The 25457-nt window shown below is 40.1% G+C and overlaps 1 protein-coding gene across 2 annotated transcripts in view; it reads left to right on the top strand.

The window, feature by feature from the left end:
* The window catches only part of GLI3 (GLI family zinc finger 3), a 275904-nt gene that overhangs the window by 197073 nt on the left and 53374 nt on the right, over positions 1–25457 (top strand). Inside the window, exons 7-9 of one of the 2 annotated variants that reach the window (XM_032793449.2) lie at positions 3847–4048; positions 23431–23647; positions 25312–25425. In XM_032793449.2, coding sequence (XP_032649340.1) covers positions 3847–4048; positions 23431–23647; positions 25312–25425 — 533 coding nt within the window. Of the gene's footprint in view, positions 1–3846; positions 4049–23430; positions 23648–25308; positions 25426–25457 lie in introns of both variants that reach the window. The other variant, XM_032793448.2, reaches the window with a different exon arrangement.

The raw sequence follows: 25457 nt of genomic DNA, 5'->3' as shown, positions 1-25457 counted from the left end.
AAATCATTGGAATACATCTCTCATTTGCAGCGGAAAACATAACTAGCTGATATTTGATTTATAAACATAGTTGTGGTTTACCTTTTTCCCAGTCAGAGCACTGTCTCATTTCAGTATCAGAAACAGTTTATCTGTGCTTGGCAATTCTCTAAGAAATTCCCCAGGAGAGGACACTTACATCAAGTAAATGGCAGTCACCTCTATCTATACACATTCAGATCTGGAATTCTGATCAGTCAGAATAAATATTTTTAAACTTACGTCCTAAAAATCGAATTTAAAATTTTTCCTAAATTATTATTAGTAACATCCCAAAGCAGAGGTCAGGATTCTCATGTTAAAAACAGAACTGTAGCATGTAACAATGCCACGCATAGCCAAAGAAAGTGATCTGTGCTTCCCTCATCGTGAGCATGTCCAGTGTCTTGTGATCAATCCCATTCCTATCAGTCTGAGGAAAATGAATGATTGATCCTTTTATCTATAGGACTACCGGGGGGGAGGAGAGAGAGGGTGTGTGTGTCAGCTGATGTAAAACATAGCAAGGAGGATTATAAATAACGACAATATTACATACCATTTAGCTGTTCAGCTGTGGTCTAGTGGATTGTGCTAAGAGTCCTGTTTGCCCTACTCATTTGATGTTTTACTCTGGACGACCGTACTTCAGTTATCCACTTGGTAAAATGAAGATAATAATAACTCACTTTTAAAGTGCTTTGAGCCAGCTCCTTAGCTAATGCAAATTGGCATAACTCCATTGACTTTAGTGTAGCTGTACCAATTTATATCAGCTAAGAATTTGGCCCATGTGAGAGGTATAGATGAAAACTACTAAATACATGCAAAATATCAATATATAGTTATTCTTTTACTATCACATGGATATCCTTGGTAAATGCATAGCAACTTTTTATAGCCACTAATCAATATTTGTACTTTCATGGAGATAAAACATATCAGGTTTTACAAGTATCAAGGCACTGCACTTAATAGAGTAGCAGACGTACACACGGTACAATAACAAGCCCATAAAAAGAGAGAAAAAACAGATTAAAATAGCTTGAAGTAGCTTGAGAGAAAAAATAAAATCCTCAAGTTTAAGTTTTAAATGATAATTCAGCCACATAAATATCCAGTGAGAGACTGAAGGAATAAAGATGGGGGCGGGGGAACCCTCAAACCCTGAACCCAGATCCCAAAGACAATTCATACCATTGTTGGCAATCTTAGCAGAGCAGCCAAGGTCAAAGAATGTTCCAAATTAAGCCCAGTTTATGAGGGGAAGTATAAACAGAGATCAGATCATAGAATGATATCAACCATAAAACAATTACAGATGTCTAAGGAAAAGAGTCAAGCGAGAAAGTCGCAAACAATGAGAATTAAGACAAGCCCTGTGATTCTGTGCCACTTGCATGTTAGACAACGTAGTGGTAGGAAGATTAGTTGGAAAGCCATGGGAAGAGTTGAGAGAGGAAAGAACCATGGCATGCACCGTAGTTTTAGCCGCAACATTTGTTCAGTAATCATAGATTCTGGAGGTGTTTAGTCAGTGGAACTGAGAGTTGGAATAATGTGTGAACAAAATAACAAATCATAGTAAAAGAATACATCTGGATTGCAAGCATACCCTAGAAATGGATTGTCAGGGTTCCCTCCCCACTCTGAACTTTAGGGTACAGACATGGGGATCCGCATGAAGACCCCCTAAGCGTATTTTTACCAGCTCAGGTTAAAAACTCCCCAAGGCACAAATTCTTTCTTATACCTTGGATTAAGTAACGCTGCCACCATCAAGTGATTTAAACAAACATTTAGGGAGGGCCACTTGGATTCCTACCTTCCCCCAAGTCCCTACACCCCTTTTCCTGGGCAGGATTGAGAACAATCCCCTCACCAATTGGTACATGTGAACACAGACCCAAACCCTTGGATTTTAAAACAACGAAAAATTAATCAGGTTCTTAAAAGAAGAATTTTAATTAAAGAAAAGGTAAAGGAATCACCTCTGTAAAATCGGGATGGTAAGTACTTTATAGAATAACAAAAGACTCAAGAACATAGAGGATCTCCCCTCTAGGCAAATCCTTAAAAGTACAAAACCTGAGATAAACCTCCCTCCTCCTACAAATGAAATTACAAGCCAAAATAAAAGTAAGCTAACACATTCCTTCGCTAGAACTTACTAATACTAATGGAGTTGGATTGCTTGCTTTTTTGATCTGTCTTCAGCAAGCACACAGAGCAGACAGACAAATTCCACCCCCCACCACCACTGCACAGATTTGAAAGTATCTTGTCCCTTATTGGTCCTTTTGGTCAGGTGTCAGCTACTTTACCTGAGCTTCTTGCTTCATAACCGTTTACAGGTGAAAGAGGAATTAACCCCTTACAGGGTAAAAAGGGATGTTATGCTACACTTAGCTGTATGTTTATAACATGGATGAAATACAAAGTCAGCTTATCTCAAAATAAAATCGCCAGCAAAGTGAGAGAGCCTAAAATGAAAATGTCAGTCTTACTATATGTAACAATGAAATTAGCAAACATTTAGTCGAATGTATCCATGAAACATGTGAACAAAGAACATCAGGACATTTGGGAAAAGAGAGATCTCTACATCAGCTGTCTATAACAGTAACGAACGCCCTGAATCAGCTGTGTATTTGAGTATTTGCTTAACTTTAATCACATGGATAGTCCTGTTGGAGTCAATGGACTACTAACATATTTACAGTTACACACATGCTTAAGTATCTTGCTGAATTGAGGTCTAGAGCACCAAGTAGTGGAAAGTATGAAGAAAAGATAACAGAAACCTGTCACCTACTCTTACATTGCTGAGAAGTTACATAAAGCTGCAAGTCATCCAGTTAGAAAAATAGGATTTGAACTAAGAGTTCATGGCCCTGGACATCAAAATTACACAGCATGCTCCAATATTATTATTTTCAATACACATAATTTTGTTCTAGAACTTTGATTACAATGAAATGGAGGATTAGATGAATTAGTTTTAGAATGAAGTTGAAGGTGATATCTCCCATTAGCATTGATAGAATTGGGTTACAGGTCAAGAGGAGTACAGGACCAATAGTGAAAGTTTTGAAAGCCACAGAGAATTTAGCCATTCATGTTCTGTTCATTTTAATGGAAGATGTGGGATCGAATCCCCTGCAGTGCCTTGAAAAGCTTAAACTATAGTTTTTAAAAAATGGATACACCTACCCCCTCAAATCTCCTTAGATACTTGAAAAAATTGAAATAAAATCCTGATGTCTCTTAGCCTAATGCTGTGAATGTCGAACTGATGACTTCTGTTGATACAGCATTGTTTTATGGCATTATTTTATTCATCCTTTTTATTTTTTCAGCTAGCATTGGCCAGGCAGAATTATGATCAGCAAAAGGAAAGCTGCATCTTAATCTCTATTTTGTATTTTAGACGTTTATTTTTGGCGCTTTGCATTGAAGTGGCAGGGGTTTCAGGGAGTGCCGATGTAAGCCACTGTCTCATCGCTTGGGCTTGAATTAATGATGTGAATGTCTAAGCAGCCATCAGATTCATAAATCACCAGAAATGAGAGGGATAACATATAAAAGTCTTTTCCTTTTGTTTAGCAATTTATCATTTTGCTTGCACATTAATAAACAGAGCTCCCCTGAGGTAAGCCACAGGAAGATAAATTTTTCTGCCTGATTTTCCTCAATTATAGCCAGTAGATCACAAGTGGAAAGAGTGGGCTTGTCACAGCATGATGTGACTCTTTATACCCTCGCCAGGAGTCATAAATAAACGGGGTAGAGTACTTTGGTAGATAATTATTTTTGTTTACATAACAGGTGCCAGGTTTCCAAGTCCAAGGCTGTCAACTAGACCAAGCCGAAAGCGTACGCTGTCCATATCGCCCCTGTCTGATCATAGCTTTGACCTTCAGACCATGATACGGACATCTCCAAACTCCTTGGTCACAATTCTCAATAATTCTCGTAGCAGTTCTTCAGCTAGTGGTTCCTATGGCCATTTATCTGCAAGTGCAATAAGGTAAAAACGCAGCAAAGTAATGATTAATTTTTTGTTACAGCATTTTTTGTGTATAATGCTATATTATCTTTCTTACACCATAAACTTGGATGGATGCAAATATACACACACATGTGTTTCTCTTTATATGTATATTTTTGTGTGTCTGTACCGTCTATCTTTTTGACTGGAGCTAAATGTATAGTGCCAAATATTTCTTTTTTGCTTGGAACTAACAGAGAACTTTGAGACATTTTATTATCCATTAGAGGTAACTTTCAATCTAAAGGGCAATAATGGTGTATAAATATATACACAGAGAGAGATGTTAATATTCAGATATAAAGACATAGGATCCAATTGGCACTTGTGCACCTGAGTCATTAAATGATTTTGAAAATCCTGCCCATAAACACAACAGACAGCAAAGTGTCCCAATGGTACTGTGATCAAAAATGGGAAGCTCAAGTGCTTTCTGATCCTATCATTAAACCCCCTTGATATTTGTCTGATCGCTTTCCTACTGTGTGTATTTAAAGGTAAGGCTCTCTAAGGCTAGATGACATGTATCTTCCTTTTCACCTAAGAAATATTTCTTATGGTTAGTAATCTGTGTCCAGATAAAAGGATACCATACTTTAAAATAAGGTAAGGCGCTCCCAACACTCTTGCAAGAGTATGGCAGACAACATCTCTATCCAGGCACAACAAAGAACCTCTGTTCTGTTCCCTGGTCAGTTATATTTTCCTTCGCTATTTGCACATGGGACAAAATAGAGGAGCTACTCACTATAGAGTTTGTGAATTCCAAGTTCCTGCTTCATTTGCACATGCAACAAATCAGCAAGAGAAGAATGGTGGAACCATGGGATTGAGAGAAGAAGAGTAGAGCGGAGAGGCGGAGAGATTTGCAAAGGAAGAGGAAGGGGAACAAGGAAGCAAATGGGACAGAAGGAGAAATAACAAGAGAGCAAAAGTGGAACAAAATAAAAGGAGATCAAGGAACTAAAAAAAGGTGTCAGTAATGAGGGGGGAAGGCAGAAGAAACAAATGCAGAGACCTTGAAGTGTTTGTGACATCACTAAATTTTAACTGAAAAAGTTCCTTCAGCATTCCAAAAAAATCTCAAAAGTCTCAGAAAATATTGATTTTGCATTTATGGCACGCGAACAAAAACTTTTTCTGATTCCTCGCTTAAAAGCAGCCTCCGCCTTCAATTTGCAGCTCGGGAAAAGAGCAAGTCCCCATAGCAATTTCTTGAGAGTTAAAAGGTCAGTTTTTGGCAGTGTGCAAACCTGCTTTTCCAACAAGAAAGATGCACTTAAAACTTCAAAAACTGGCCATGGGGCTTTACACTGCTGGAGAAGATGGTGACTGCAAGTGGTGTTCCGAAAACATGACTCTGGCAGATGTTTAAAGTGATAGTACTGTAAATACTTAACATAAGCAAAAGTGCTGTTGTTTTTAACACCTCTTTTTAAATAGTCATATTTCAAAGCTCTGCTGTACTTGAATAGCTATATAGTGTTTTACAGGTATGATGTCATAATTCTGAAATACAACTCGGCAATCCCTTGAAGCATAGTTCCAATTTCCAAGTACTGTAGCTGTGGAATATGACTTTTATCAGTAGCTGGCAGTGATTTTTGGCCACATCTGTTAAATATATGTATTATAGAGGCATACTATTCCCACTGTTAGGAGGGAATGACACTTCCAGGATGAACCAGAAGCTGGGACTGGACAACAGGGAATGAATCACCTAATAACTACCCTGTACTGTTCATTCCCTCTGAAGCATCTGTTATTGGCCACTGTCAGAAGACAGGATTCTGGGCTAGATGGCCCATTGGTCTGACCCAGTGTGGCCATTCTTAGGTTCTTATGAACCTCCTTCTCCATTGCATATAACTTTGGGGAAGAAATTCTGTGGAGAAACTTGGCATAGTTAGTCTCTTCCTTGGGGTAAATATTCTCCCCAAGATTGAAAATACTTGGTCCAGCTGTTTTTGATGTATAGGATCGCAAACCCAAGAGGCACTCCCGCAAGTGCTTATTCACATGAGTAGTTTTGTTTAAGACATCTGAGGAATTTGAATAAGTGCTGATCAAAAACTGAGTAAAGTCCTAAGGATTAGGCCCAATAGGGCTATTCATGTGAGTTAGCATTACTGAAGAAAATAAAGTTTGCAAGATTGAGCCTATGCACTTTTAAGGTTTTCAGAATTTTGTGTTCATATTTTCTGAGCATGTGTAATGGAAAATTTCACACCATTGAATCATTTTCTTTTTTGATAAGACTATAAATGTTCAGTGTCAGAAGTGGAAAACATATTGTTACATCCTTTCCACTGGAAATGAGGAAAAGGAGAGGGAACAGATCTTGAGATCCTTTAAAGGATTACCCAGCACATTTTGAGATCGTTTTCCGACATTGCATCTTAATTGTTTGTTTAGCACTTTCAAAACCACATTTTAAACAATCGATAACACCCCTTAACTTTTCCCATGTGAATGTGTCTACAAAATAGTTAAACCTAAATACACAGCAACATGTGTCCAATTTGTGTTGAATAGATTATCTAAAGTCACAGTGAGTTGCAGTAAGTACATTTCGTAATTCAGGATTGCAGTAGTTCAGTAGTCCTGTAGATGTAGTTTAGAATTGCAATAAGCATTTTGTAGTTCAGGATTGAAGACACATTATTATTACAAACAAAGCTTGTGGTGCCACCTTGAGTGAAGGTTGGCCAAAGGTTCTCATGATAAGACCCTGTTTTCAGTTGCTTTTAACTTTGCCAATCTTAAACCTTTCAGGATGAAACCTTTAATGCTGGTTGTCTGCATGAGGCTACATTTTTCTGAAAAAGTGTCAGCAAAAATCCAGCCATTTCCAAGAATTGAGCAGGTCTAGCACCTCCATGTTTTGGAACAAGTGCTTGGAATTTGTCTGGGTGGTTGCCTGCATGCCAGGGATGTGCCTTTTGCTACTCCTGAGACAATCAGACCAAATTTAGCCAAGTTATAAGCGTTTTAAAACTCTCAGTCCATATATGCTCAGTGGAGACTTGTTAGAATTTAGCTGCTTAATTCTGCAAAGGTTCCATCTGTATTGAGTATCCTGCAGCCTAAGGACATAGAGGTTTATCAGGACTTTCCCTGTAACTAATTCTGTGGGCTGCTGTGGAGCTGGGCATCACTCGTAGCAGGAACCTTGTCTCTCCATTGCTCTCAGTATTCACTCTGTAGGTTCTCAGGCATTTTGGAGAAGGAAGAAGCCTGACTTGAATACAAGAGGACAGGAGCCAGACAGGGAGGTGGGGGGCAGTATTGAAGGGAGAACATTGAGACAAAGAAGTAGTTTGCTCTTTAAAATACCTAAGAAATTACATTTAAAAAATCTACATTAATAGAACATTAAGATTGCAAAATAAAACACTCAAAATTAGCAAATGCCAGAATTAAGCCTCCCTTTCTTTTTATGATACAAATCTTTAATTACATGGTCACATACTGTTTTTTCCACAGGACCCCTGCCTCATTCAGTGCACAGGATTAGACCTATTCAGAAGATGAATCAGGGTTGTGAAGTGAAGGAGACTGTTGTCTGAACGACCCCTGCCTCATTTGTTACAGAAGTAGGAAGGTGTGTAGTGAATGAGGCAGGGGACAGCAGGAATAGAACGGATGACTTCCTGGATAAGGCAGTTTAATTCTGCTCTGGATGATTGGATTCTATCCATGTCTATGCCACAGAGCTCCTGTGTGATGCTGGGCAACTCACTTAAAGCAGACTTTTCACAGGTGGCCTTTAACTGTGTGGTCCTCATTTTCGGGGTGCCTAACTTGAGATCCTGGGGTCTGATTTCCAGAAGTGTTGAGCATTCACAGCTTCAACGGAACTCAATGAGAGCTCTGATTTGAACATAGAAATTTGTTTATAATGCTAAGTACTCTGAAATATCAGACCCTAAGTGTCTGAAATTGGGCACGCAAAATTAGTGGACAATTTTGACCTTAATCTCTCTGCCTCAGTTTTCCGCATATAAAAGGCGGATAATATCACTTCCTCATCTCGTGTGTGTGTGTGTGAACACAATTAAATTAACATTTGTGAACAAATTAGATACTATAGTGATGCGCACCATAGAAAAAATGATGAGGAAATTAATAATTCTGTGTCCAGTGAATAAAGTGCACTAAATAAAGCTTGGGATCACGCACTGAACTAAATATTGAATAACTGGTCATTAAATGAGCACTATCCATCCTGTGCATTGAATGAGATAGGAGTTCTGTGGAAAAAACAGTATTTGTTCATGTATCAGAGGGGTAGCCGTGTTAGTCTGGCTCTGTAAAAAGTGACAAAGAGTCCTGTGGCACCTTATAGACTAACAGACATATTGGAGCATGAGCTTTCGTGGGTGAATACCCACTTCGTCAGATGCATCCAATACGTCTGTTAGTTTATAAGGTGCCACGAGACTCTTTGTCGCTTTTTGTAGTATGTATTCGTGTTATTAATGATTGTATCACAGTGCATGCATACAAAGGGCTGAATGAAAGTTGCATAGACAACCTTAATTCTGTCATTTTCTAACTTTTGAGTGCTTGACTTTGCAACCTTAACATTCTTTTGACATTGGGGTGTATGTGTGTGTGTTTTTGTGTGTGCGCGCACATGTGCAGTCATACATGATTTGTTCCAATGCAAAACCAGACCCCATGGTGCTAGACACTGCATAAACATTTAAAAGTACATGTGCTTCCCTAAAGAACTTACATTGTAGGTTACAACATGTAGATGAAACAAACTATGCGTGTGTGTGGGGGGGGGGATTGGGAGGTTGGGGGTGAAATAACAATGAAACAAGCCCCATCTTTTTAGCCTGTGTTTGTGCAGTGCCTAGCCCAATGAAGTCCATATTAGGAGGATATTAGATGCTACTGCAATGCAAAAAATAAATAATATTTTAGCACAATAAGCATAGGTTATGGCTTGTCTTGTCATTGTCAGCTGGCAGTGTAATAACCTATCCTGTCTACTAGCCGCACATGTGAAAGAAGATGTTGCTATTGCTATTGTTGATAGCTAATGGAGATTCTCTTTTAGCTCACCAGCTAGAACTGCTACTCTATATTTGAAAATGCCTATTTTACATTGCAGCTGGGAAGAATCGTGCACAAAGGAGCCAAATGAAACAACATACAGTGAGGATAATCCTTTATTTGACATTTACTCATTTGGTTACCTTCCTCAGTCATGCATTGCATACCCCTACTATAAATAGTTTGTCGGGGTGCACTTATATGTAGTATCTACTATTTGAACAAATATTAGGTGTTGAACTGCTGTAACACTTCTTGCTGAGAGGCAGTGTGGCCTAGTAGGATGGGCTTGGAGGTGGTAGTCACTTCCCATGACATTCAGGTTGCCAACTCTACTCTTTTGCAAAAGGTTATGGGGTATTTAATAAACCTAAGAGGTTAGAGCATTGCTTTTTTAGGATCCAGAAATCACCGGTAGCACAGAGCCCCTAGGATCCTTATAGCATCAAGGGTCATCAAATAAAATTCATAGGCAGTAGGTTTAAAACAAGTGTAAGGAAGTACTACATCAGACAACACACAGTCAACCTGTTTAACTGAAGGGATGTGAAGGCCAAAAGTTAAAAAAAGAATTACATAAGTTCATGGAGGATAGGTCCATCAGTGGTTGCTAGCCAAGATGGTCAGGGATGCAGCCCCATGCCCTGGATGTCCCTAAACCTCTGACTGCTAGAAGCTAGGTCTGTGCTACAGGGGATGGATCACTCAAAAAATTACCGTTGTGTTCACTCTCTCTGAAGCATCTGATACTGGCCACTGTCAGAAGACAGGATACTGGGCTAGAGGGACCTTTGGCTATTTTTGTGGTACCATTTTTGCCAAGTCACTCTTCAACATCTGGGCCAAACCCTGCTCTCAGTTGCACTTGCTTCAATCAGGAGTAGCTCCACTGACCATGATGGAGTTACTCTGCATCTCACAAGTTTAACTGAGGTGGAATTTGGCCACATAACCAACCTTAAAATTGATTTTTGTGTTTGTTCAGGAGCCCTCTGGGATCTTTTCCAGTGATTGCAAGGAGCTGAGAAAACACAGCAGCTCTTTTCCCCTAAGATCTGCTCCTCTGCCCCTCAGTTGTATATGTGATTGGAGCAGAAAAGTGAAATTAACAAGATCTGGTTAATTATAGCCAGAGTTTGCATGATCTGGTTAATATCACTTTGCTGCTAGGCTGAAGTGAAGCTGAACATCCTTGGAGAAGATTTAAATAGTGGGGGGAAAGGCAAGCTGAACTGTAGCATAAGTTTGAGCAGTAGGAGAAGGTGTTGGGGGGGTGAAGGAGGCATGAGCTGTAGCAGTGGAGGGTAGGGTTTGTGCTTCTACAAGGCACAACTGAATAGATTCCTAATAATTTTCCCTTTGCATTTACGCTCCTTGTGGAAAGTACTACAAGAGGGAAACTGACTAGAATTATATATATATAAAACAACTGTAATGGGAAATTGATTAAATTCATACGATCACATACTAGTTTCCCTTTGGCAGCACATGGGGAGAGACCTGGATGCCAAAGATCCATTTCCCTCTACACACATAAAGAGGGACACACATCAACTGGAAAGGGGAGACTGAGAGAGAGATGATGCAAATGAGAGTAACGTGGACCAAAAGTGAGGCCATCTCAGAGGATAATCTGTCCTCAGTGAAGTTCTCAAATCCCTCACAGTTACTGGTGCATGAACATCATGAAGCATGAGATATTATATCCTTTTTAAAATTATTTTTAGCATTAGATATTATAACACTGGATATTCATTTTATCCACATAAACATCCAATCTCTCTTTGAATCCTACTAAGTTCTTGGCCTCAACAACATCCTGCAGTAGTGAGATCCACAGGCTATTTATGTACTGAGTGGAAAAAAAAATGTTTCCTCCTGTCAGTTTTCAGCCTTTTACTGAATATCTCTTTGCTCCTGTGTTATGGGACACGGAGAACAGGGCTTCCCAGTCTACCTCCTCCATGTAATTATTTTATATACTTTTATCTCACCTCCTCTGATTTGTCTTTTTTGTAAAGTAAAGATTATTTTCTATCTCTCTTACGAGAGTTTTGCCAGGCCCTTGATCATTCTGGTTGGATTTCTCGGAAACCCCTGTTGTTCTACAATATCCATTTGGAAATGAGGTGACCAGTACTTCACACAGAATTCCAGAGGAGGCCCTACTATTGATGGCATTATAATATTATCTATATTCTACATCTCGTTACTTATGCATCATCACATCTGAAAAATATATGTTGCTTACTGGAGCTGATAAAAGGCTGGATAGAATTCTATAATTTGTTTGGAAATGAACAAGTGAAACACAGTGTGTTTGGGGATAATTTGACAGGAATTCCTTAATGCAGGAGGTTGCACAGATCTTACTGTTTGCATAGGTAGAAAGACACACTCACACACCAGGTAAGAAACTTTAACTCTACAAGCTTTAAAGGTGTTTTGCCATATTATTATTCATCTTTATTTTTAAATCTTTACAAGTCAGACATAAAAACTCACTTTGGGCTGTAAGGTCTCTGGCTAGTAGTGTGTAATATATTGTAAATAAATGGTTTAGTTTAAACCAGTATAGTCATTTTCAAGATCTAGGAGCACAGAAAAGAAACAGATGTCTCATAGTTCATGTGTATTTTTGTGATGCTTTAAATAAGACCATAACAGCCACTTTTAGTATTCATTTATGGATTTAAACTCCCTCAATATGCAGAGAAATAATTTGTGGACAATGGGTCCAATTTGACATTCACTTTCACCCATGCAACTCCGGTAAGCCAACTTCAGACCTGAGATAATTCCAGTGAAAAACACCCTGTTGAGAGTATACGTTCATTACACACTTAAGCATGCAGGGCCTTCTTCTCCACTTCCTTGTACCATGTAACCTGAGCAAAGTGGATGTAAAGCACTACCAGATCAGACTAGTTGCATTTTATACCCTCTTAGCACAATTATAAATGGCAGTGGAGAACTACAATAGGAACAGAAATCAAATGTTAATGTAATGTTGGAAGTTGAGTCTAATCCTAGCCCTATTAAAGTGGATTTCTATCTGTAGTCTCTTCTTATGAAATCTGTATTTTACAGAATAATAAGCTTCAATTAGATTGTTTTGGGGATTATCCATGTTTTGCGTGGAAGGTGGTAGATGTTTTCCACACACACAAAACAACATGGTCTCTGCCTCTAAGTCAAGCAGCATACTAAGGGTGGAGAAAGAAGGATATCAAGTGAGTGTGTGCGTGCGCGCATGTGTGTTCATACATACATATCAGATCTCTTTGTAGTTATCGCTGCAGAGCAAATCACTTCAGATAGGCTAATTTGGCAAATGTTATTGGCAGAGTTATAGCCTTTAAACTAGGTAGTAGAGCATAATGTAATGGTTTTTTCCAAGAAAAAAATATAATAGTGTAGCTAAGGAATCAAATACAAAGCTTGTTTCTTATTCAGAACATAAAATATGGATGTTAAGATTAAATGACTATGAAAATGTATATTTAGTGTAAAAGAAGATTTCCTGTATATTTAATCCATGTATGCCACCTGTTTTAGGACTAAAAACCTGCTTAGCCATGAACTTAGTTTAAAAGGTGTTCGCTATAAATTTCACTGACCTATAGGTAGAGAACTAAGACAAAATACTAGAAACTTTTCTGCTGTCTTACAAAGCCTAGTTCAACATTCTGTAGAATTCCTGGAACAAGAAAACCACATTAAGAGAAACAAATTATGAAGAGCCAGGGTGTCAGCTTATGTAAATCAGTGTACTTCTGTTGATCTCAATGGAGCTATGCCAGTGACAATGTAGCTATACCACTATAGTCTCCATAGTGTAGACATAGTTTTACATTTATACTGAATGAAGGGCAACTATTATGCATACCAGCTTCAACGAGGTTTTACCCAACACCCAGCAGAGCAATGTAATGGCTGGTGATTTAATTTGGGCTAGAGACCTTGAAGAATGCAATGAAATCCTTAGGAGGTGTTGCTGAGAGAAAGAAACATCTGACGCTGAACTTTTATAAGGTATTTTTTTTAAAGTTATCTATATTAGACATATTAGACACAAACATGGTTTAATTGTTGATTCGGATAAATAAAAACCATAGTTGGATCTCTCAAACTAGAGAGATCTATGCGGATGAAAAACCATTCGGTAAGGTTAATTCCAAATCCGCCTGTGGTCAATAAACCCTAATAGGAATTGCAGGGCATTCCCTGGCTTTAAGAAAACAAACGTAAACAGGCATTTGAGAAGTTAAAAACATTGATCACCAGTTTTAAATTATTAAGATTTAGCTAAGCCAGTTGCACATCTGTAGATGCATCTTCTGAATGACTAGGTCATTGATTCAGGAAGCACTGAAGCACATGCTTAAGTCCATCCCTATTCACAACAGCACTAAAGCATGTGCTTCAGTGCTGCCATAGGGATGCTTTTCTGAATCATTGCCTCAGTTCATTCCTAAAGCAGGAAGAGTAGTCAGCTGCAATTGTATCAAGATCCTTTAACAATGGATAAAAAAACTACATCCAGATTCAAAATGAGGGGTGAAATCTTGGCTCCACTGAAGTTAATGGCAAAGTTTCTGTTGACTCCAATGGAGCCAGGGTTTTACCCAAGATGCTGGCAGCTCTCCTTTGTTGGTTCACTGAATCCTGCCTACCTCAGTTTCATTGCCCTTGGGTGTTTATGCAGCGGTAGAGGATAGTGTGACAAAATATGTAGCTTTATCAGTACCATGCCCATCCATGGTATAATATTGCCAATCATAATGCTGTGCAATTTATTATTTTTAAAATAACTAAAACTGCTGGATGGAATCTGTGCTGTACAAACTTTAGGCATTCTACAGGAGTAGAGCTTAGAGAAGCAGGCAGCTTCCCCGCGACTGGGAAGCTCAGCTGAGCATATATATGCATAGACTTATAGCTGTACTGCAAGCTTTTATGTAAATAAGTCCTGCTGAGATGGCTGACCTTGGAGAAATCAACCAGCTGGCTGTTTTATGAAGGTTTTGGGTGTACATCATGATCTTTGTCAAATTACGGTCCAAAGATAAGTATGTCTCTCTGTCTATCTATATGTACATAAACAACGTATATAAAAAAGGAAAGAATTTTCCTAACTTTGAGTCACAGCTGTTTTGTGGCAAAATCCACAGCTGTATCTAGAAACTGGATAACCTTGTTAACAGGACAGCCACAAAGTAGCCACAAAGTTTGGTTTTGATTATAATGTCTGTTTTTCTTCTTCTTGAAGTCAATTCCTTAAAATTTGATGTGCTCATGTAATTGCAATGTAGTTCATTGCCCTGTTTTACCTCCAGTGCAGGGTGTTTGAAACTGTAGAGAGGGGGAAAGAAAGAAAGAATATTGAAAAATAAATGTCACGGATTTTTTTTTTGGTTTGTTTTTTTCCCCAATTCAATTTGAAATATCTTTACAAGTTAAAGTACAGTTACTATAGAGTTTTCTAACTCTTCCACAACCACTCCCCCCCTCCAAAAAAAGGTCAATAGAAAAAAAGACAAACTCTACATAGTTTCCCCTTGGTTTTACTGTACAGGCATTCATCTTTTTCTTTCCTTTCTTTTCCCTCTCTCACAGAATTTTGGGGAAAAAATGTGTTAAATATGAATTCTACAACCAAAATAGGAATAACCCTGCATCGAGTGGTATATATTTTCTCTTCTTTACCATGCACTGTGAAGAAAGAGGCCTATGCTTTATTCATGTTTATGTGATTGCTATTTATTATTGCCAAGATTGCCTGAAAACCAAGGCACCCAAAATCATTAGTCACTTTTGAAAATAGTCATTGGTTTTGAATAGTTTTGGATTTCTAGCTCTCAAAAATAACTACTTTTAGGAGATTTTTTTTACACCAATACTTTTAGGTCTGCCACAATTGATACATTTTAGAATTAAAAGTGATTAAATCTGTGAAAAGATTAAAATGTTCTGCAGACTTAAGTCATATTTTTTAACTTTTCCCTTGATGCATGCATGCAAGGGTTGGCTGACCCAACCACTCTGCAGGGTCTATAGCAACAGGAGCCTTCTTTGTTCACTTGTGAGATTTTTATTTTATTTCATATTGTCTGTATAATCTGTATTTAGCTATTTGTTCAGTCTTGGAGAACAGGTATCTTAGCTCTTTGGCGGTAGGTGTTTAACAATCTCAAAGCTGGAAAAACTGGCTCAGATTTTGCAATCCTTTTCATTTTCAAACCATCCTGTTCCTTTTTCCCTGTTTTTAACAGTCATAAAATAGCAACAACACATTTCTTATACACCACGCAGCAGTGAGTCAGGTTACATACCCAGTAACATTAGTAATGTTAGCATGGAGTAATCCAACACGCCCCATGCACAGCAATTTTAAAAACAGTTTTAAAGAACACTGTGGGGCTAACTCGTATAAAATGTAAAAGCAGCAAAGAGTCCTGTGGCACCTTATAGACTAACAGACGTATTGGAGCATGAGCTTTCGTGGGTGAATACCCACTTCGTCAGATGCTCATGCTCCAATACGTCTGTTAGTCTATAAGGTGCCACAGGACTCTTTGTTGCTTTTACAGATTCAGATTAACACGGCTACCCCTCTGATACATCATATAAAATGTGTCCATCATTTTCATTAGATTTTTTCTCACTCACTTGGTACACAGCATTTTGCTAAAAGACACCATTTACCTATGTGTATATATATGTGCGTGTGTGTGTATACAGTGTAATCCCATCACACATGGTCTGTAGCAGTGGTGGGCAACCTGTGGCTTGTCAGGATAATCCTCTGGCAGGCTGCGAGACAGTGTTCACATTGACCATCTGCAGGCACGGCCACCCGCAACTCCCAGTGGCCGTGGCACGTCCCTGTGGCCTGCGCCACTTTTCATAGCTCCCAATGGCTAGGAATGGCAAACCGCAGCCACTGGGAAATGTAGGCTGCCATGCCTGTGGATGGTCAAAGTAAATACTGTCTCGCGATCTGCCAGCAGATTATCCTGATGGGCCACAGGTTGCCCACCATTGGTCTATAGGGAACCCAGATTACAGCATGTATACTCTATGTAGGTAATCTGTGATATTAGCATTTGAATGCACAAGTTGTGGCTGAATATTCAAGATCTACTAAAATACCTTCAATTTCCAAGTACTCTAATTTAACCAGCCATTAAAGGCATTCCCCATTTAATAGGGGTAATGGGTCCGTTAACATTTAGTAAAATTTCATTGAGGCCTATTGCATGAGCAGTATCCGTGCTTCTTCATCACTATCTGATCAGATTCTACTCTTGACTTGGTTTCTGTTCACAAGGTTTCTATTCACAAGGTGTAATAAACTACACAGTATCAACATAGATATAAAAGGTTAAGTCACAGCCTGAGTCGTTGGGGACGAGGAGGACTCTGCCCCGAAGACAGCTCACTGAGCCATTCTATCTGAGACAGCCAGATTGTCTTAGAGGGCACTGGGAAAGTACATGGCCTTGATTACAATGTCTCTGAATGACTGTGAGCTCCTCTTCATGCTGTCTTCAGTCTGCTGGCTGAAAGACTAGGCCATGGCCCCATCACTGCCCATCCACACTAGGGTATATAGTGACATGGCTGGTATTAGGTCCTTAGGCAAGGGAGAACCTGGACCTGGGATCGTGGTTGTCCACTGAGCAGGAGTGAGAGCTCTTGGCGCCCTCTCGTCTCTTGCACAGTCCCATAGAACCAGCCATAATCTTGCCCCTGGAGTATATTCTTGGGATTTGTTTTTTAAAAGTTCCCTTTTGCTCCCGGCCTATGTGCACTAGGGTTATGCAGCTAGATGTAGTCAATATTTGTACAATGATTTGAACGTGGAAAGTGCTATGTAAGTGTAAAGTATTCTTGTTATTACTATTACTATTATTATCAAACAGGACTTTTAGTCAGTGCAGTGGTGCCCAAGCTTTTCCCGTCTCATCCTCTCCCCCAAGACCAGTAATGGAATCTGTCCGCAACCCCCCTACATTACTGCACAGTTGGCTCAGAAGTGGATCTTGGGCTGAAAGTGGAGCTGGGGGCTGAACTGGGGATGAGGGAGGAGGTGTTCCTAGAGGCAGAGCTGGCCTGGGGGTGGAGAGGGAATGAGGGCAGAGCTGGGCTGGAGTCGGAGCTGTGTTGCGGGCAGAGCATGGCTGGGTGGCACTCCTCCCATCTCCCATTGAGGCTGGCCCATGCCCAGCTGCATGGCCCCCCCAAACATTCCTCTGCATCCCCTAAGGGGGCATGCCCCACTGTTTGGGGACCACTGCATTAGTGTCTTGTGGATTATTACAGAAGGGAATGCTTTAAAAACACACACAGTATATTACATGATGCAGAATTACAACAGAGAGAGGACAAACCTTAGGAAAAATCACATCAGTCTTTAGGAGGTCAGACTAAGAGAAGACATTGCAAATACTAAGCATCCGGGAAGAATAGGGTGATGAAAGGGGAGGTGGAGGAGAACTCTAGTAATTGAGTGATTTTTTTTTTAGGCAGGTGAGTGAAGGGCTTCTGCATTCAAAATGTGCTACACACAGCCTTCAGTGAGAGAGTTCCTTGAGAACAAAAGCAGCATAATGAAAGAGTATGAGCTTGATGTGAGGTCTTTCAACCATGCAAACATTTTGTCTTGGCCCCTGGTAGGGACAGATGAGATGAACCAGATGATTTGGAGGGTGTTGTTTTGAAAGGACAATAGGAAAAAAGTCGGTAGCCTTGCCTTGATCCCCTGCAATAAGAGAAAGCAATGAGAGGCAGGATTTCTGGACTTGTTAAACTTGCGACATGCTAATTAAGATTCAAGAAATCCATTCCAGATTCTCATTCAGCGTTAGCAATTTTGTGTATCCAGATTTTTTTTACTTCACCATCAACAGTATTGTTCAGTATTCTAAGTGATTTCTCACAGGCAGCAAAGAGCTGCTACTCTCTGTTCTCTAAGATCCCTCTCATCCTTTTTGCTTCCATCCCACCCTTTTCCAAATCATAAAGATCAGCCAAATCCTCCTGATGACGGCATCTTATATAAAGATAACCTTGAGCCCAGCCAGTTCATCTTGTCTATAAAGTGGTCTTCAGAAACAGTTGGAGAGAATTGTTCTGAGGCAGGAGTCTGAGCCAGTTAGGATGTCAACTTCATGGCTCTACAGAGGTTGCCATTTTGAGTAGTTCCACTGAGATCTACTAACTAATTGATAATCTTTCTTCCTAAGCTGCCTCACTAACTACTGGTTGTTTCAATCTGAGATGCCTGAATTTTGGAGACTGAGGGAGTGGAATCTCTGGCAGAGAAACAGCTGATGCAGGTGCACAGAGGTCCACTCAGCTTAGACCAGGGTTTCTGAACCCAAGGGTTACGACCCAAACGAGGGTTACCAGAATGCACAAAAGAGTCACGGGGCAGCTGGGCTCAGTTCTTCTCTCTGGGTGTTGCAGGTTGGTGCACATGGTTGCAGTGCTGCTCAGGTTTGGCCCAGCTTCCTGGCCGTCCTGATGATGGGGGTCCAGCCAGGCCAAATCTGAGTGGTGTTTTGACCCCGTGTCCCTGGGGGCTGACTCCATGCAACACCACTCCCACAGATTTAGCCCAGCCAGCCCCCCTCAGAGGAGTTGAGGCAAACCCAAGTGGCACTGCAACTCTGGAGGTTGTGACGCCCTGAGTGGGAAGCCACGCCCATGTTGATTTAAACAATTGAGAGCACCTTTGGTCTGCGTGTTAACTAGATTATATCTGTCACACTAGAAGCCTCCCTCAGAACCTAAGCCACTGTTAAAACATCATGGACTGGGATAGGAGCCAGGAGAGAGTAGTTGGTATCACGTACTCTTATAAGTACCACCCCTTGATGTATCCCCACCCCACAGCCTGGTAACACCACATCTTCCATACTTCCTTTCCTGTCCCCTCCAGCTCCTCTCCGATTTATCCTTCCCCAGAGCTGTGTGATTCCAGCTTTTTCATGCCATCCACGCATCTCCAGCCCCTTCTGTCCCAACCCCTTCCCCCAAACCCCCACTTTACTCTCTGCCCCTCATGGGCTGTCTGTCTGGGCTCTTTGTTTTTGGGGCCTTCAGATTTCTGCCCCTTTCGCCAGATTCCTCAGTCCTTATATCATTCCTCCAGCCTCACACTGAATCCCTACACCCTTCTGCCCACCAGTTCCTTCCCAGAACTCTCAACTCCTTCTTCACCAAGCGCCCTGCCTCCCCTATCTCCACACTTCACCTCCCGGCCTCTAAATTGCCTCCCCCCCGACCTCTTACCCAGGGGCTGTGTGTTTGTATGTGTGTGTGTGTGTTTTTGGGGGGTGTCTTGGCTCACGATCTCTCCCCCTCCTCAGTTGTTCATGTGTGGCTGGAGAGTCTGGAATTTTAGCTCTGATACCCCTACTCTCCGGCTGGACCCTTATGGGGGGGGGGGCAAATATGTGAGTAGAAGACTTTAGTGTTTTGTAGTCTCGTAGCTCATGTGAAACAGTTTAACATTTTGAGAATGGAATGTTATGAAGTCCTGAACAGTTGAATCGCCATGTTTGATGTGTATAATTCAAATTTCAGGGAGAAAGTCCACCCTCAAAACCTGCACTGGGGCCCATCTTTGTGTTCTTCTGCCACTGGGTGGAATATGTGTTGTCAGGCAGCACATGAAAATCATGATATCTTATTCTCAGTTCTTGCAGTAGTCCTGAATAAAAGGGAGAAAATACAGAGACAAGAATTCTTCCTCTTTCCAGCCTCACTCCCCTGCTGAGTTTTTTTTTTTAGAGCTTCTTATGATATTGTTACCTTCCAATGTACACCACTTGCTACGAAGATGGAAAAAGAGTCTGTTTTGTCTGCCATTCTGCTAGTTGGCTATCCAACTTGCAATCTGGCAAACAACTTTGAAATGCCAAGTTTAGGTATATTCCTGTGAAAGAGTTAAGTCAACAAGTCATGTCCTCTATTTGAAGAAAGTGGGTGAATACAGAGGCCCTTATGGGACAACATGGTGGCCATTGTAAGTCATTTGCATTGTTCATGCTGGATATTTTACAGTCACATGGATATGTGTGGGTTAGTCAAAGCAGATGCGAAGAAAGAGAACATCTCTGTAGGCTAGAGTTTATCATTTTCATTCATCCTACTAGTGGGTGGCAGCTAGGGCCATCTTTGAATTGTACTTGGGAGAAAAAAGCATACAACACATCTACTGTTTCCTTTTTAAAGTGCCCATTTCCATAATGACATGAAAAGTGTCAGATGAAAAAAGCTATATAAGAGCTAGGTGGCATTATTTTTAATATTATTATATTGGGGAACATCAATATAAATTGTAGTAGCACTATCTGACTGCATTCAACAAACCATTGGGAGTCTTTCCAAATTTGGAGCGGTGTCCTTTAGTTTAAAAGTCACCTTAAAGTTGGAAGTAAGATACAATATTTATGTTGTTTTCGTTTATGTGAAATGGGGAGTGGAACATGGTAATGGTTGGCTAAAAGAGGGTCCTACTTAGGTGTGTGATCCTCTCTTTGGAGGGATTAAGTAGAGAACATTATAAATGTTATTTGCTGAGCTCCAATAACTATAAATGAACAAGTTGCTCAGGAGCAGTGAGTGCAAGTAGGGCTCGCTAGTGGTGGTCTTGCAGTTTCTTTACTGTCCCACAAAGATCCAGATCCAAAGGTCCGACCTTGACATTCTACTGACAGTGTCTCAAGGTACTGATATCACAACAGCCATACTACCTCATCAAAGGAATCCCTGTTTGGATTGCAGGCTGTCCAAAAGAACTGCACCAATATTTTTAGGGCTAAATTTCACTCGAGGTCAGAGGTGACCATGTGTCAAAGGCAGCAACATATTCATTTTTGAGAACAGATTTTAGCCATTAATATCTTGTGGATTAAAACTAAGAATACTTTTTTTTAGCATGTAGGACCTAACGTATAGTGACCAAAGTTTTCTAACCTGGGTGCCTAAAGTTAGGTTCCTAAATTTATATTTAAACTCCTAAGTGGCTGGATTTCCAAGCGTGCTGAGCACCTGCAGCTCCCATTGAAGTTAATTTTTATTTAAACTGGTGCAGGTGAGAAGAGGATCAAGCCATTTGTGTCCGTACATGTTAAGTAAATATTATTATTTATTTCCAGAACACACAAGCAATAAAATACCAAGCACTTAATTCAAATTATTTGAGTATTGCATTTGTTGACCCGGAAGAACTGGGTAACATCCTTGGTACTGTACACCTAATTTTTGGACTAGGTATGACTTTGGACCTCCACCTGATTAATCTGTAGTATCTATAGAAACATAAATGCATAGTAGGGATACACAACTGCTGTTTCAGACTGGTGTGTGACATTGTAATTGTATGTTATTTTTAATGAACAGAACAGTGTAGTTACACTTAGTAATGTGTGTTCACTAAAAGGGAAAAGGGATGTTAAATCATCGTGTTCTTTGATGAATGGCTTGTACACTGAAGAATAAATTGAACAAACTGGGATAGAGCTCAGTGAACATGAAATCAGCTATTAGAAGAAAGCTTGTGAACAAATTCTGAGCCTGATATGCATCTTTTGATTAATGTCCTATCAATCATCCGTAGTGGCTACCTTAACTAAGTCGTGCTGTAATCATTCATGGTTGCTTACAGGACCACTGGCAGGGACTATAGAGCTGCAATAACTGAATATTATTACTGATTTCTCCCTAGCTCTTGCTGTGAACAATTACTGTTTTCACTACGTTCCTGCCTCCCTTTATTAAAAGAATACAATGCAAAATGAAAAGAGAGTTCCTCAAAGAGTGGTAACATTCGCCCAGGGTATCCGCAATGATATTCTGTCCTAAATGGGCAAACTATTGTAATGGGGAGTTCTCACCAGGAATAATTGTAATGTAGTCACATTGAAGCCGTCTCTTTATGGATTATAGTCGAACAGACAAAATGTATAGTCAGATTAATGAACACAGACCATCTGTAGAATTATTACTTAAAATGGTTGAAATGATTTGAATTATTTTTTATCTCAATGTTTTCAGTTAATGTGCTTAACAGTAACAGTAATTAAGACTCCAGACTTTAAATTTGCATTAAATCCACCTTTGACATTACAAGAAACCTTGATTCTTGCAAGTTATTTTTTTTTTTTTTACACACGCACGTGCTCAAGTGTTTTTAATTTGCCAGACTCTCTTAATTGATTCTTTTCAAGAGAAAGAAAAATAAATTAAAAATACGTTTTTGGTGAATATGCTTTTTTGTTTTGTTTGGCCAGTGTGATTGTAAGCTATTGGCAAATGCTTGCAAGAATATCCTATGGCCTTGACAGAGGATTTAGCTCCAAACAATTCATTTCTAAAGCATGGCACCAAAAAATGATTTGGCACTATCTACTAGTAGAGAGGTCTTTAGACCACAGTGTAATTTCCTCAGAACTAACTGTAGTCTGGGACATACAATGGGGTAATGAAGTGATGACAGGTATTAGCATGCATAATGGGCTTTAATAGACATTTAGTGTTGTTTAACTAGAAGAGGGAGAAGTGCTTTCCCATTGGAATATTTCTACATTGAAACACATGGATCACCAATTTCAGAGGGGAAAGGTTAATCCATCAGTTTCTGTAACCAAACGGCACTGATGGAAATTCTTTAGGTGACATTCTGGATGAACTGAGCTTTCCATCTTTCTAAACAAATGAGTGATATGACAAGCATGTTGTTCAAAACACATTTAACCAATTGATTTTCTCTCCTCTTGTAATAAGATCTGGAGACATATGAACGAGCATAGCATGAGCCAAGACTAAAGGAATTGCTTCATACGCAAGAACATACAGCACCACTTATCAATAAAAGTACTAGAAAACATGTAATCGCCCATTCTTTTGCTTTATATAAAGTTTGTTATGGTAATAAATAGCTGTTATTGAACTGCTTGCCTCTTATTTCAGATTTCCTGATTTTTATTTCAGGCACTTTCTGTGTATTGTTGGTAAATGGGAGTCTTTTTAATGGAAAAAGACTTTTATACTTTGCTATAATATCATTTTTGCTCTCAGTAATCAATTTAACCCAGCTCTGGATTTAGTAGCAATGTTTGTCATTTGTTGAGGGTGGGAGGGAGGGAGAAGAGAATGAGAGGGAAAGGGATAGCTTTTTGCCTATGCTACTTTAATAGCTGGAAATGTAAACTACCTGTAAAACTCAACACAACAGTGGTCCTCATCTCTTTTTTTGTTTGTTTTTCTCCTAAATTCAGTCCTGCTCTGAGTTTCACTTACCCTCCGACACCGGTATCCCTCCAGCAAATGCATCAGCAAATTATAAGTCGTCAGCAAACCCTAGGTTCGGCCTTTGGACACAGCCCTCCACTCATCCATCCTGCCCCAACTTTTCCTACCCAGAGACCTATCCCAGGCATCCCTAGTGTCCTGAACCCTGTCCAGGTCAGCTCTGGTCCTTCCGAGTCCACGCAGGTGAGAGCAAACAAAAGAAACGTTTGCACCTTGTTAATGTAAAAAATAAAACAAATCACATTGTCATGTTAGCAATTAATCACTACAGTCATTGAGAACCTTGGATAACAACTTTCTTGCGGCTATGGCATTTGCAATCCTTTATTACAAATCAGACGAGTGTATCTGTGATTTCTGATTGGTAGAATGCTTTCTGTCCCTCATAAATATTTCAGTGACTCATCGTTCCCAGCTGCCTCTCCTGAATCAGACAACATAATCCAGGTGGGGAATGGAGGAGGAGGGAAATCATGTAGGAAGCCACAGCACTTTAAAGATAGGAACTGCTCATTCCCAAATCAGGCTAAATATAATGACTATACAGATGTAGGGTGACAGTCTATTCTGCTGCACAGTATAAATCCAGAGAAACTCCACTGATTACTTACGTTTTTTGCTGATTAGTGCAGAATTTGATTCACTGGGCCTGGATTCATCATTGTTGTTGCACTGACACATAACTGGAGTAATGCAGTAGTGAATCAGGCTGATGTTTTGGATTCATTATGGTTTATGTTGTTGTTATTAATCATTATTTGTTTTTAGCATGGCCTAGGATTGGTTCCTTATTGTTTTGGATGCTGCAAAACTTGAAGCTAAATCCTGCAAGTAGATCTACCTGGACAAATCCCTGCAGCGCCCCCGTTGATTTTAATGGGGCTCCAGGCAGGTTCAGAGATGCACCCAGCAGATCCGCTTGCAGATCCTAGTATTCAGAACAACCAGGGCCAGCCTTACGGGTGGGCAACATGAGCAACCCCGTTGATTTTAATGGGGCTCCAGGCAGGTTCAGAGATGCACCGAGCAGATCCGCTTTCAGGTCCTAGTATTCAGAACAGCCAGGGCCAGCCTTACGGATGGGCAACATGAGCAACTTCCCAGGGCACCGTGGTCAGAGAGGTGCTGTGGTCAAGGGGCAGGAGGGCCAGGGATATGAGGCTGCGGAAGGGAGCTTGTGGCAATGGGAGGGATGCAGTGGGGGCCAGGGGCCATTTTCCCTAAGGTCGGCCCTGAGAAGAGCCTGAGATACAAGATGTGAAATCCTGGCCCCACAAATAACAGTGGAAGCTTTGCTGTTGACTACAGTGGAGCCAGGAGTTTCTCCCGAGATTTTTTGGCCTATGGTTTTCTATTAGCTCTCAGATCTTCTCCTTATTCCTCCATTATAATTATCAGAAAAATGTTGAGATTCTATCTATAGATGTAAAATAAAATATAAAGCCATTCTTATAAGTAAAACTTTCATCCTTCTCATGTTGATTGCAGCTAATGTACAGTGATCTCACATTTCAAAATGGTAATCGCCTTCTGAAGTCCTAATTGTGTGGAATATTGACTCCTTATTACCCTTCCCCATCCTCACAAAAGCAGCAACGGTTTATAATAATGAATTAATTACACAGAGTGTATTCACTTATATTTTTTCCCTTCTCCATTGAATGATGCAGCTATTCTGCAAGTTAATGCTATGTAATTGAATACAGTATAATGGTATAGCCAATACAATTAACAATCTAGCATCTCCAAATAAAGTCACTTAGCGGATGCTGCATATTTCTGCTTGGAGCTCTGTGTGTTTATCACAGTCTAATTTTGTCTTTTTGGGGGAACAATACCTGCAGCAGAATAAACCCACAAGTGAATCTGCAGTGAGCAGCACTGGGGATCCAATGCACAACAAGCGTTCCAAGATAAAACCAGATGAGGACCTCCCCAGTCCAGGTGCAGGAAACATGCAGGTACAGCATGCAGGTTTCATTAATCAGATTTT

Source organism: Chelonoidis abingdonii, chromosome 2 (assembly GCF_003597395.2).
Source record: "Chelonoidis abingdonii isolate Lonesome George chromosome 2, CheloAbing_2.0, whole genome shotgun sequence".
Lineage (NCBI taxonomy): Eukaryota > Metazoa > Chordata > Testudines > Testudinidae > Chelonoidis > Chelonoidis abingdonii.
Note: the sequence above shows the minus strand (reverse complement) of the source record. Positions and strands in the feature narration are given on the sequence as shown.